Consider the following 13,956-nt stretch of genomic DNA (forward strand, 5'->3'; position numbering starts at 1 on the left):
TCTACCTGTCCTGGATCTTATCGAGCTCTTTGAGTACACTGAACATTCACACCAGTAAGGTAGCCAAAGATATCTGTCATTTCTGACTCTTCCTGTAAGTTGAGGCATTAGTTACAGACCTGCTCCTTGAGGTTTAACCAGGTGCAGGGCAGGTCACTTTTCAGACCATGAATTTTTAGGAGCCATACTGAAGCACATTTAGCAGAAGAGACCTGGCATTACACTTTTCTACAGAGTGGCACCGGTATTTTTGTGAGTACTTGCCATCTCCAAAGATGAGTTTGGTCCAGCTGCTGTATAGGGAAAAACGTGTTTGTGTAAATGTTCCTCACTTTGCTGTCATTAAACACCAAAACAGCTCATTTAAAAGTGCTAAAGAAACTAGAATGAAGCCCCTGGTGCCTAGATCAATAGTTAGAGAGGCATTACTGGATGATGTGATCCTACCAGATTGCAGGGTTTATTTTTTTACAACATTAGAGGACTCATCAACCCTGAAGGGACTAAGGGAGGGAAGATGGAGAGGATGAAAACAACTGGATGTGCAGCACCGCAGGTTTAAAGCTCCAAGTCCCAAGGCTCAGCACACACAGTGCATCTGTTTAACATCCTTGCTGCTTCTGGGCTTCTCCCTGAGGATTGCTCCAGCACCATGTACTGCAGAGCATCCCCCCTGCACTTGCATTAGGCTTTTCTTAACGTTCAGAAGGAAACAACAAAAGTTCTCCTTTTCCTTTACAGCTTTTTCACTTTCTGCCTAATGAAGGTGGAATATAAAATGTTGAAGGAAAAAGCAGGTTTTCCCCTACAGTAGAATTTCCTTTTCAGTTATTTTTAATCTGACATCTGTTTTAACATGCACTCACACACTACACTTAATTTTTTCCCTCCCTTGTGTTTTATTATTTACCTCCTGTTCCAAAGAGATCACAAAAGATTACGCTTCTGTGAAGCAGTAACAGCGGTGGTGGTGATGTCTCTTACTTCTCACAACTTCTTTTTTTACCCCTCTGTTTTAACTTTATCTATATCATCCTGTTACTGCCCTCCCAGAGGCCTCGTTACAGTCACTATCAGATGGGGTGATGGCATTCGGTGGGATTTTTTGGAATTTTTGTGCTAACTAGAACACAAAGCACTTCTTGTTCAGAGCCTGGATAGTTGTTCTTTGCTCTGGTTCAGTTCAATGCCTTTAAATAAGGCAGAGAAAGAAATCATGCTCTGGGTCAGCCAGTGCCTGTACTTTGAAGAAAGCCCAAGACTCTGCGGAAAGCAGCAGAAAGCAGCCAGTGCTGAGACGTGCTTGCTTTCAGCCAGGCTTCTGACATGATGCCAGCTGAATGTTTCATTTCCCCTGGAAATGAAGATAACCTTAATCAACGTATGTGTAATTAAATTAAATCATGGAGAATACGCTTTCTCCAGCTTCTCCTCAAAAGCTGGTTGCTCAGGTCTGAGTATTAGAGTGGAGGAAAAAAAGTTCTCGATGGACGAGTAATAACTACAGACAGTTTTAGCACTTCCTACCCCCAGGGCAGCCTCTCAGGCAGTAAGAGCATGTGCTGGTTCATGCAGCCAGCAGGCATGATGGTAAGCCCTGGCAGGCTCCTCCATCAGCCCACTTGTTCTCTAGATTGTGGCAGTGGCAGGGACCCCTAAGTTAGGGGATTACCAAACCAGCATTGTCACTGGCCTTGGCCCAGACATATGAAGTGGTTGGCTTTGTTTGTTTGTTTGTTACTAGTAAATAGATGAGAACTCATGTAAGTCTTTGGGCCCCCAACAAAAGAGGGACATGGACCTGCTTGAGTGAGTCCAGAGGAGGACCATAAAGATGCTCAGAGGGCTGGAGCACCTCTCCTGTGAAGACAGGCTGAGAGAGCTGGGCTTGTTCAGCCTGAAGAAGAGAAGGTTCGGGGAGACCTTGTTGCAGCCTTCCAGTACCTAAAGGAGGCCTACAAGAAATCTAGAGAGGGACTTTTAACAAGGGCATGTAGGGATAGGGCAAAGGGGAATGGCTTTAAACCGAAAGAGGGGAGATTTAGATTAGACATCAGGAAGAAGTTCTTTGCTGTGAGGGTGGTGAGACACTGGCACAGGTTGCCCAGAGCAGCTGTGGCTGCTCCATCCCTGGCAACGTTCAAGGCCAGGTTGGACGGGGCTTGGAGCAACCTGCTCTAGTGGGAAGCATCACTGTCCATGGCAGGGGGGTGTTGGAACTAGATGGTCTTTAAGGTCCCTTCCAACCAAACCATTCTGTGATTGTATGAATAAAAACAGAGCTCGTGCAAATGTCGAAATGGAAAAATCGGCTTATAAAACTTTCCCTCATTTTTCTTGGCAAACCATCATCTGTTTTGGGGTTTGGTTTTATACAACACTGTACTGTACGGACATGATGGGGAACTCCACCAGCTGAGCCTGCAAAGTTCCTTCCTCTACTCCTCCCATACAGAAAGCCAGACTTGAAGAAAACAAGTGTAGTCAATCCTGGTACAAGCTCCTCAGTTTTTTAACATTCTTTAAAACATCTTTTGTTTTCATCTCAGCTAAGGCGGACATTCTATGCTTTTACAATTCAGTGTTTTCAAACACTCCTTATGATCTCAGAGAACTGTTATGACTCAAGAAAGCTTTGCTTTCAGAAGACCAAATTTTCTGCAATTTCCAAGAATTAGCAATCCACAAGATGTCCCCACTGATCAAAACAGAGCCACTTAAAATCATCAGACTCATTAGGAATGGCTAGAGCACCTTGTTGGCACTCCTTCATTGCATCAACGTTAACTTTCATTGAAGGGTATTAGAACAACTTTGTCACACTTTCTTTGCTAAGTTAGTGTAGGTCCTCAAAGAAGGGGAAAGATCTGTCAATTGTCTAGAACTAAGGAAAGGTCTCTACAATGTAGCTGGTTGGGACCTGACAGTTGCCCATCACTTGCTTACTCTTTCTTTTAGGAAGTGCAAGGATTCCTTTCTTGATGCTTCTTTCTTTCTAAGTCTTACCACCTCTTAATTTAGCACAGTTCTGGCTTTCTGGGATTTTTAATAAACATGGTCAATCAGTAATTTTGCCTATGGTGTCTTTGCATATTAAGAATACTCTTACCCTTGGCTGTCCTATTAAATAAGGACTGACCAGATGGACAATTCTCTTTCTTTTCTGGGCAGGCTACATCTAATTAAAGGAAGTTCTCTCATTTTACTCCTACTGCTCACTATACACAATATCCAGACATCAGCACTGGCAATTTCAGCAAAAGCTCACCAAGATCTGGATAAAACTTGCTATTGTTGTTTTGTGTGGTTTTGCCCCCAGGGGAGGCAGGGAGGCAAAGTTCCAACTGAGCAAAATAAAATCAAAAGTAGATCATTTTTTTCTGTCTCCGTAGCATGTGCTACAGTATATAATGTATGTTCCCTACTTCACAAAGGAAATGAAAGAATGAACTTATATGACTGATGAAATAAAGATATCAAAGTATTACTTGCCCCAGCTGATATATACACTTCACGTATAATTACTATTTAATATCTTTGTTTCCTACAAACCAGGAAAAAAGCTTATCCTCTCTCCCAATTCCCTCTTCTTGTAAATAAGCTGATGCAGAATCTTCTAGATTTGCAGTTTCTACTTTACTTTCTTCTTGAATTTATTCTCTTTTTTTTCTAAGTAATGTGGTCTATAAAATGAAGCTATTTAAAATCCTAAATGAATAAGTGTTATAAAAATAATAAATTAGTATACAAGACTGACTTGCACAAAACATATGTTACACTCTGAAATATATTTAGACAGGAGCGCATAATTGCCTGTTCCTTTTCTAATGGCCTGAAGCACAGTGCTAAATCTGAACTTTTCCCAAAGTCTATGCAGTGACGGAGTGCTGCCCCCTCCCTGCGATGAGTTCAGGTCCCCATCGCCTTTCACATGCTGTCTGCAGGAGTGACACCCAGCTGCAGCAACCTCGATAAATCTCAGCTGCCTCCTAACCATGGGAACTAAATAGCAGCGAACGGTGTCAGTGATGGGAAAGGTGGAGGAGAGGGCAGTGGAAGCTTTGGTCAGGGTTAAGGGCAGCAAGCCTAGGAGACCACACTGTGAGGGCTTCTATTTCCCCTTGGGTGATGGTGTAGGTCCAGCCACACTGGTCTCTGACCTGAGATCAAAACGCATGCTAGTCCCTGTATACCCTGGTTTTGGCTGTCTCACAGGCTCAGCACTGGAGTAAGTCCAGTGACACCACTGGCCCAGCCTCTCTCCACCTACAGCAGGGGCCCAGGAGCCCCACTTTAGCTCAGCACCACCCTGACCTATGTTGCAGGAGTGCTGGTCTCCAGCCCTGCCTCTACCTCCAGAGTGGACCTTGGACTCGTGCTGTTGGTATCTGTCTCCTGGATGGGCTCCCTGGACATGCTTTGTCATACATCTCCAGCCCAGTCCCTGCTGCTCCTGATGGGAGCCCCACCCAGTTTCATCCCCTCGCATTACCTAGGGCTGTCAACAGACCAACACCTGGCTGGAACCAGCAGCTTCTGTAGGAGCGACAGACAAGGCTCTGGGTCACATCGGGCATCTACAACCACAGACAATACGAATACAACTCGAGTCAGACAGAAGTTAACAAGCAGTCACTCAGTAACACTGAGCCTTCTGCTTATTCCTCAAAAAACCCACCTCAAAACCAGGATCATCTTTATTTGAATGTCTTTACAGATTCTGTTACTTTTACGTATTTATTTTTTGCCCCCAAAATTACAGGTTTCAACAGAAAAATGTTTAAATTACTTTCCAATCCAGCTATTCCCAAAACACTGGCTGGCTTGGATTTGCACAGTATTTCACACCAGTGTGTTTGCAATGTTCATGGAACAGGCAAGCAGCTATCTTTGGCTTTTCAGGAAGCTGAACCTCTCTCTCTGCAAACGACCCTGTTCCCTCGGAAGCAAAGTAACCAGCAGCAGCCCATTTTGATGTGCACATCAAAATGAAGGGGGGCTGTCAATAGAAATATAAACAATTCCTCCTGGCAAGTTCATTAATTGACATGTAGCTCCTGTTGAAACAGTGAGGTTGTTCTCAGAGGTACTCACATTAAATAGTTAGGTGGCAAATTGGACCTTCATTAATTTTAAGGAACTACAGAGTCCTTCACCTAGAAACTAAAGCATCTCCAAAAAACAGCTTCTATCTTTGCCCTAAATGTCCAAAAGACAACCAACAATAAAAAAGTATACTTTTCAAGTAAGGTGAATCTCTCTGTTATGAAAGTTTTGAAATACACTCTAAGATTTATATGGCTAGAGCTAAACAGCAGCAAAATCCAATGTGTGGTTGCTGGGAGGGCAGAGAGTCAACCTGGCAAACATCTGGTGGGAGATGACTTCATAGAACAGGCCCTGTATTTCTGCAAGCTCAGCAGCAGAATTTTCCCCTAAATATGCAAACAGGTGCTGGATTTTTCCTTCAGGAAACTGGCAGGAAATTCAGAAGGAAAACCTGTAGCAAAAAAGGCCACTTTCCAGGAAAACAAATGTGAAAATATGGTCACTGCTCAGCCTCATTTTCTGCATTGAGACCTGAAGCAGAAAAAGGCTGGGAGCATTGGACGAACTACTTCCTGGGAAATTGAGGCCTATTTTTAGTTCTGAGCACTGCATATAGGATTTTACTTTCCATAGATGTTGTTTCTCTGATTATTACTTTTTTTTTCCCCTATTCAGCTTTCCTATCTGTCCAAGGTGTTCAGTAGAGCACTAGTGATTCAGGTGGTATAGCCAGATAAATAACTGAGTTATTATCTTTATGAAGTACAGATCTCTTTGTAATAAATGTACCTTTGTAGCTTGATTTACAGCAAAATCCTCCTCCTCTTACTTCCCTGATGAGACCTACTTAAGTCAGTGAGACTAGTCATGATGATAAGATAATTAAGTTTTTAGTACAACTCTGGTTAGTGGGCAGAATGCAGCTCCGAAATAATGAACCTACTAGCTGTAGTCTGATATTCAAAAGGTGTTGATGATTTCGGTACTATTCTTAATGTGCTCTGAGAAAAGTACTTTTTATATTAAAGCTATAAACCCTGTATAGGACACAATTCAAATCACCTTTTTAATTTAAAAATTGCTTTTAGAATGACCAAGGTGAAGCCAGCATAGCAGTGACACCTGCAAGATGACAGTTAAATCCCCCTCCATTAAAATGCAAAGATTTGCATGAATGTGTTTTAAAATGACAGGAGACAGGAATGAGAGCTTCTAAGCAAGTTAGACTAAAATTTAAGCGTGAAATGCCTAAAAATAGGCCCCTGAATGCATAGTTAGGCACCTATATAGAGGCTGCTTGATTTTCAGTTGTTCTGATCACCCAGAGCTCCCATTAACTTCAGGAGCAACTGTGGATACTCAGCTATTCTAGAAATCAAGCCACCTTTATTCAAGGGTCTAAATATGGATGTCTGTGCCCAAGTTTGGGGGAAAAAATACCAAAAAAAAGGGGTTCTTTTCTGCTGCAGAGACATTTTATACAAGAAAGTAATAGCCAAGTTTCATTTTCTCAGGTTACAATGCTTGAAAGTGAATCAACATAGCAATTAATAGTGCAACACATCTGTGGCAGAAGATTTTGTCTGAGGTGAATGGAAAGGTATTCCAAGATCTGTAGCTCTTAATTAGTAATCTGAAACATTCCATAGATATTTCATATTCTGTGACTGCAAAGTGTTACCAGGCCACCTAAATCTTTTTCATAGTATTTCAGTGTTGCCATTAATAAGCTTTTCAGGCTAGTCTGAGGAAGACTTTGCAAGATTAACTTTGCAAATCTGTAAGTATTAACTATTTAACTATTTCAGAATTACCATTTTTTCTGCTTTTGGATTAAGTACAACCAGCACACTTGAGCATATTTTTAAATACTATAAAATATGAAGAAGGGAGAATTAGTCTTTTAATTTTATCATATGCACTTGGTTGCCAGAAGACCTCTGAATGCTGTTTGCTTAAAGACCTCTTTTGTAAAAGGAATCCTGAGTTGATTTTGTGTCTAAGCCATTGCCAGGTCATGCTGAAGTGGATAAGAGCCAGTCACATGATAGAAAATCTGCAAGAAAAAAAGAAAATTTATGATGGAATTACATATGTCTATAAATCTGAAAGTGTCAAGGAAGTAATAAATTAAAGGCATGCCAGATGAAGACGATGGATATTTGTTTGTGTCTATGTGTGTGTGTGCATAAAATATGTTGTAATATACCTTTACATACCTGTTTATAGGATTTGAACTAAGGGCTTTTGCTGCTTTGCTTGGAAAAAAAGAAAAAAGCAATGACTCTTTTTGCTTTTAACTAAGCTTTCAAAAAGAGCAAGGTAGAAGACAATGCTTTACTCTCACTGTGATCTGATTTCGATCATTTCAGTATCATTTTATGATATTCAAAGTATCCAAAATTGCTTATTGCTTCTCAACTATGCTGTATCCTTCGGGGTTGATACCCTGCGCCAGTGAGGTAGGTTGTGGGTAGACAGGTCAGAACATTTCTGCCCACCAGGAACTACATGTTGCCACTGCACCTCATACACTGTTTTCCTGCCAGGAAACAGAGCGACTAGCCTGCGCAAAAATACAAGCAATTAGAAAAATGAGGCTTTGTAGGAGGCAATTGCTTCTTTTCCCCAGGATGTAATCAATATGTAAAAACGTCTCTATCAGTAGTACCATATGTAGGGTGAGACGTGACTTTCTCCACAGCATGGAAATATATTGTGAACGGTTGCAGCACAATGACACAAAGGGTCTGTGAGATATCTTTAAGTTCAGCTGAACTGGCAACAGCCAGGAGTGCAGGGGAGGGCACTACCATGCATTTGCAAAAGACTCTGGAATTTTACAAACTGAGCCTCTTTGCTCACTGCATTGCAAACATGGCCCAGGCAACTGCCAGTTGCTGGAAAATGTCTGTAACAACAGGCCAAATTTAAAGAAATAGTGGGCTGGAAATGAACCTGTCTTTAATAATGAATTAGATGTACATTCTATTATCTTTTAAACAGCACCAAAAAGCATATTCTGCAAAAACAGTAAGCCAGCACATTTAGAAAGATTAGTTTTTCCCTCCACCAAGCTGAAAACCATTAACGACTAACCTGTTTCTCAATGTCTTCCAGCAAACTACTGGCACCCAGGCGAAAGAGCTCTGGTGTTAGCCATTCCACTCCCAGTTCCTCCTTCACCAGCATAAGCCAAGTAATAGCTTCTTTTGCCGTCCGAATGCCCCCAGCAGGTTTAAATCCAACCTTTATATAGCGAAAAGAAGTGCAATACACATTTTCATTCATCAGCAACCCTAGAAGAGCAATCAGCATTTGTACACCTGCAGTCTCAAAGTGCCTGTGGTGTATGTAACAACTCTACTCAGTAAGTATCTGCCTGCAAACAGTATCAGCTTCAGACTAGTGCTGAGAGCTATCAAGCTTCAGCCATCACTGCGAAAGATAACATTTTCATCACGAGGGATGGCAACTGAGGGAGTAATGCTTTTGACCCCAGTGCACTTTGTAAGGAGGTGGGTTTGAGGTCTAATGGGAGTACTTAGCTCACAGCACATATTAGGCCAAGGGATTTAGGCAGGACCTGGGATATGTGCATATCATCTACTGCCCATGTTGTAAACTAATTCCAAATATATAACAACAAATATACGTAAAATAACACTAAAAATGCTGAAATAAAGCATGTGAGGCAGCTGACTCATGGGGAGAGTGGTGAGAGATGGTTGTTCTTTATAAACAGACTGTGCACCACAGTAATACATGATTGGGAGGTACATTCAAACCTATGAGAGGTTTAATTCTCACTAAAATTTTCCAAATGGGAATTAAATTAGGTCTGACTTTACACAAAACTGAAAGTTTTGTATTTCACAGGAACTGCAAAACTTCCCTCTCAACACACTCTGCATAAGCTTTCAGTCACTTGATGTGAGATGTCATATTTGGTCAGGGGAACTGCTATGTAAGTAGAGGCACACATGCCAAGAGAAACATATTTTTGAGGTAAAGATTCTTTTGAAGCCCTTGAGCAACCTGCTGTGCAGAGCCAGCACTAAGGTGACATGGCATGAACCCCTAGCACTAGTCTTTTGGTTAGCCGTAATTTAAACGCATCTCATTCCAAGACAGAGCCTGTAACATGCACCTATCAAATCCCTCATCAAAAATTTTGTCACTTGCATTAGCTAAAATGTTGGCCTGTAGAAGCTTGCTAACCTCTTGAAAAACCAGGAGAGTTAGGAAAAAGCGTTTCTGCATTAACGAAATACAATAATTACATCTGAACAATCTGTACAGTAGCACACAATGATTCTTTCTACATTTCCCTCTGCCATAAACCTTTATCTTCCATACTTCTTCCTGGCAGCTGCCTTCTGCAAGAATTATCATTCTGATTTCTGCATATTTGTTCTTGAAACCTCACTGCATTGAGGATTTCTTTGTACCTTATGGATATAATAGTGGAATCTATAGTATCTATCTGTTTTTAAATGTGTTTGGTAATTTTTGTTATAGTGATTTCAGGACAAACAAACACAGAATAAATCCTTCTCTCACTCTGAAGTATTGTGATAACACCATATTTCCAATAAGATTATAAAGAACAATAACAGAAAAAAAATGATAAACCCAAAATATGAAGACTGGGTTTTTTTGTGGTTGGATGGATGGATGCATGCATGCATGCATGAGTGTATACATACATCTGTTCACATTAGATTTCCAACAGGAATTTAAACCACTGCAACTGGAAAAGCATCTTCTAGACGATAAATTAAAATAGTGGGAATGTGTTTTCCCTCAGGAAGAGAAATCCTAATGAAATTCAAATTTAGATTTCTTCCCAGAAATATTACAGCTTTTTGAGATAATCTGTGGGAAAAAAAACCCAACTAAAATAGAGTTAATAAGAGAATTTAAAACACCATGCAGAATTCCTTCTTTTTCTAGCAAATTCTGAAAGCTCTTTTCTTTACAAAAAAAGCTTACAAAGACAAGCCTGTCCTCCATTTACCAGCCTTCCAAACAGCACATCTGACTGCCATAAAAAGGTAAAAAGGAAGGGGGGTTGGAATTTAATTCAAGAGCAGTACAAAGTCCAGCTACCACTTTCCTGCTGTTTCACAGCATTTCATTATTTTGCTTAATAAGTTCATCTCCTCAAGAATTTTCTCTTCACCCTATATTATTAAAAGTAATAAGTTTTTCTGGATTGGGGGTTTTCCCAACAGAAAAACCAATTTATGTATGTCCTTCAATAATGACAGGAAAAGATTATCTCCCATTATATTGCACACTTTTCATATCACTACCACAGCTTATCAGTCAATAAATGTTACTCTGCAACTTGTTCCTTTCCTTGAAGAAGTTTAATTTCTGCATTAACCTGTTTTTCCAAGCCAACGCCTTGCTAGAAAGCATCCCTACAGCTGTAAAATTAGTTTGTTAAAGAAACCATTTAGAAATCTCTTGTCAGTGATAATATTGTCTTCAGTTAATAAAAGCACATGAAGTCAGTTTACATCTAATTCACTGACACATACATGCACACAGGCATAAGCACTCATTCTTAATAACACCTTTTAAACCATGAATGCATCCTTTTAAAGCAAAAGGTGAATTCAACATTTATATCCAATTATAGGTACAAAGCTGTGTTAATGCAGCAGAGCTCAACCTCTGGCACACAGCTCGTATAAGCAGCAGCAGTGCCAAGGTGAGTCACCCAGCCCTAGGGATCTGCCTCAGGTTGGGAGCAGTGACAATGCTCCCGCAGAAGCAAGACTATCCAAGCTGCTTGAGTTGTGGTGTGTCAGAGGGAGATGCAGGCTGGGGAAGGGAGGAGTGAGGACAGCCCAGGGATCACACTGGCCTTGTTTAGATGACCACAGAGAGCAGATGGACACACGCCTAACCTGCTGTCATGCGCTCCTCTAGCTCCAACAGCCCCTGAAGCCATCTCAGCTCCTACCCCACTGCTTGTCCCATGTCCTAACCATCATACCTTTGAAAGGCCACTTCCAGAAAGGTGAGATGGAGAGGACAGAAGGGTGACCCAGAAATGTGAGTCTTAGAGATACTGTTTTTTTTCCTGAGGCTGCAGGTGAAGACAAAGCCTGCTGCTGAACATCAGCACCAGATCTAACTGGCAGCCCCCACTTGCATGTAGATAAAGGAAGTGAGAGGTGGTTTAAGCCTTCCTGAATAACCTCCTCCTTTCTCACTGCTTCAGCACAAGCATGGATGCATGGAGAGTTCATCACTGGCTCTGCCATATGCTCCCCTCTGCTCCTTGCATCCACTGACCTCATTTGACATTGACATGACAGATAAATGTTGTAGACCAGGACATAATGTTTTTCTGGCTCCAGTCCCTCTCTCCCTCCATCCCACACAACAGGATCCAACTGGATCTGCCTTTTTGTCCCTTTGGAAAGTCCCTTTGGCAAGGGCGGAAAGAGCAGATATTATCTCTTGGGTTGCCAGAACAAAGTCAGAAAATACAGTTGTGTACACTAGACAGACTCTCAGTGGCTATAAATTTGTATAGCTCCACTGAGGTTTATGGGAGTATGCCAATCACTGTCAGCTGGAGATGACCATTTAAATACCTTAAATGGTGAAACAAAATTCAAACCCAAATGCAGCAGGGGATGTATCAAGATTGCATGAGCTTTTAGGGCATGAAGTGACAGTTATTCAAGGGAGGAAAGCCAAAAGTGCCTTTTGGGTTTGTTTTTTTAAGCACTCAAATCATAGCAAATCAAATGAGACATACAAGACAGAAGTCCCATTACCTATGGCTCCTATAGCCATGGAAGCTAATGCATGTGGATTTATATGTTCTGCATTTTGAAACCATTACAGTCTTCTTTCCTTCTGAATGAGCCTGTTTGGTTAATTTGTATAAAGGTAGCAAGAATTACCTTGTAGCCAGTTTGCCAGTAGAATTCTTTAATGGCTCGCATCATGACTACTCCAACTGGAAAGGTTGCATTTTCCACCTCCTTTCCTGTAGATGTCTTTATAAAATCAGAACCTGAAAAGAGGTAAAAAGCTTTATGGTAGTTTTAGAACAAGAGACATTCCACACATATGTAGTTCACACTCTCCATAGATGACCTTATGCTTCACAGCAACTATGAAGCATTCCTTTACACATACATCCCTGTGATGACAGTGCTAACCTTGCTCTGGTCGAGGCTAGAGCAGGAGGATGATACCTATCTGGTTTCTCAGCAAGTCAGACATCCCAGTGGCTAAATGAACATCCAAGCTCTTAATTCTTTGCTTTAGCTATCAGACTAACAGTCTCTTCAGGACAGTCCAATATAACATATGTTCCTGTACGGACACTCAAATATGTGTATATATGCATGAACAGGAATGTGTCTAACTACAACAATGGAAATTATTTCCTCCGAATAAATTCTGCATATAGATCAACTTTGTAGTATTTCCTCAAGGATCATCCTGAATAGAATATATAGGGTTTTAATAAATTTTGCGTCTACTTAGTCTCACATTTGACAGTATAGTATTGTATCTCCTGCAGCTGTTTAAAGTGAAAGGAATCCCATGTGTATTTATGAAACCAGCTGTGTAATACCATAAACAGGGTAAAAACTCTCTTCTTATGCATTTTGCAATTGTAACATTGCAAATTACTATACTTAAACCCATCGTCTGATATCATGCAGTAACAAAGTCAAAACATCTGTGTTATTTAAAGGAGAGTTAACTTTGGCTTATTTTTCCTGGCTTCTCACTTGTGAACAGTAGTCTCCACTACATGTCCTGAACACTTGTGTAGTGTTCTTGTGCATTCTTGCTCTTCTGGGTTGGCTTAAAATGAATCCTGCAGCACAATATAACAAAAAGCTAAAAAGTGAACCAAAAAATCTGCCTTGCACTGTATGATCCGGCACTGACACAATACAATGACAAAACTTCTTTAATTGCGTTAGGGCGTACTTCATCCCTGGGAACCTACTTCTTAGAAAAGATGTACTGTGGGATCATTAATTATCAAAAGTAATTGGGAGAAGAAGAGGGATAATTCAACCATCGTGTAGTAGTGCATCATCCACTTAAGTCAATTGTAACTGCATCTGCTTCCACTTCAGCTTTGGCTTAGGGTCCATTTTGTCTCTTATTTGAATGATGATACCTCTACAGCATTCCCTAGAGTAAGCAAGGGAAGTTTCACTACTGGCTCAAACTAAAGAGTTGCCTAGACTACACTCTGACGGTGTGCTGCAGCACACTCCAGAGACCCGCCTTCCTGAGGACACAGCCAACTGGCACACAGCTAGGTCTCAGCCTTGATGGTATTAAGACAAAGCCAGGCATGTTCCTGTGCCCTGTGATTTAAACACAAACAGTATCACTAACACTGTGTCTGGTAAGAGCACAGTTTTCTCTATAGGCTTCCTGTGTAGGCCCATTGGTGATTCAACTGCACCCTCCTGTGACAATTTCCATTCCAAAGAGAAACAATTTTTTGCAGAAAAAGTTCTAACTCCAGACAATGTGCAGTGCACAAAAGAGGCAATTAATAGTTGATTGAGCTTTGCAAAGAATGGAGCACAGAGACAATCGAGTTACGTATTTCAGAGCTACTCCCTTCCAGAGAGACACTATGACATCTGATAGTCACATTAAAACAAGTAACAGTGGAAGTGAAACTTCAGCATCACCAAACTATATTTTTAATTTCCCTCTCGAAATGTAGCACTTAAAAGTCCTTCAGTGCAATACTTTCCATTTTTTCTAGTATAAGGTAAGCGAAAGCTTTTATAAGTCTTATAATTACAAGTCTCTATGGTACAGTTTCATTAAAAACTTTCATTAAACAACAGCTGCCCTTGTATATGGTCTTCTAATCAATTTGGTCAAACA

The 13,956-nt window shown here is 40.9% G+C and overlaps 1 protein-coding gene across 7 annotated transcripts in view; it reads right to left on the reverse strand.

Moving 5' to 3' along the window:
• Window positions 1-4,679: 4,679 nt before the first annotated feature.
• Window positions 4,680-13,956, reverse strand: part of DERA (deoxyribose-phosphate aldolase) — a 54,332-nt gene continuing 45,055 nt past the window's right edge. For 4 of the 7 annotated variants that reach the window (XM_030478908.1, XM_030478910.1, XM_030478906.1 and 1 more), the window contains 3 exons: window positions 11,982-12,094; window positions 8,149-8,298; window positions 4,724-7,105 (listed from right to left, as the gene is read on the reverse strand). In XM_030478908.1, the coding sequence (XP_030334768.1) occupies window positions 7,049-7,105; window positions 8,149-8,298; window positions 11,982-12,094 (320 nt within the window). In that variant the 3' untranslated portion in view covers window positions 4,724-7,048. Of the gene's footprint in view, window positions 7,106-8,148; window positions 8,299-11,981; window positions 12,095-13,956 lie in introns of all 7 variants that reach the window. The other 3 variants (XR_003990503.1, XM_030478904.1, XM_030478907.1) reach the window with 2 other exon arrangements.

This window comes from Strigops habroptila, chromosome 3, assembly GCF_004027225.2.
Source record: "Strigops habroptila isolate Jane chromosome 3, bStrHab1.2.pri, whole genome shotgun sequence".
In the NCBI taxonomy this organism is placed as follows: Eukaryota; Metazoa; Chordata; class Aves; order Psittaciformes; family Psittacidae; genus Strigops; species Strigops habroptila.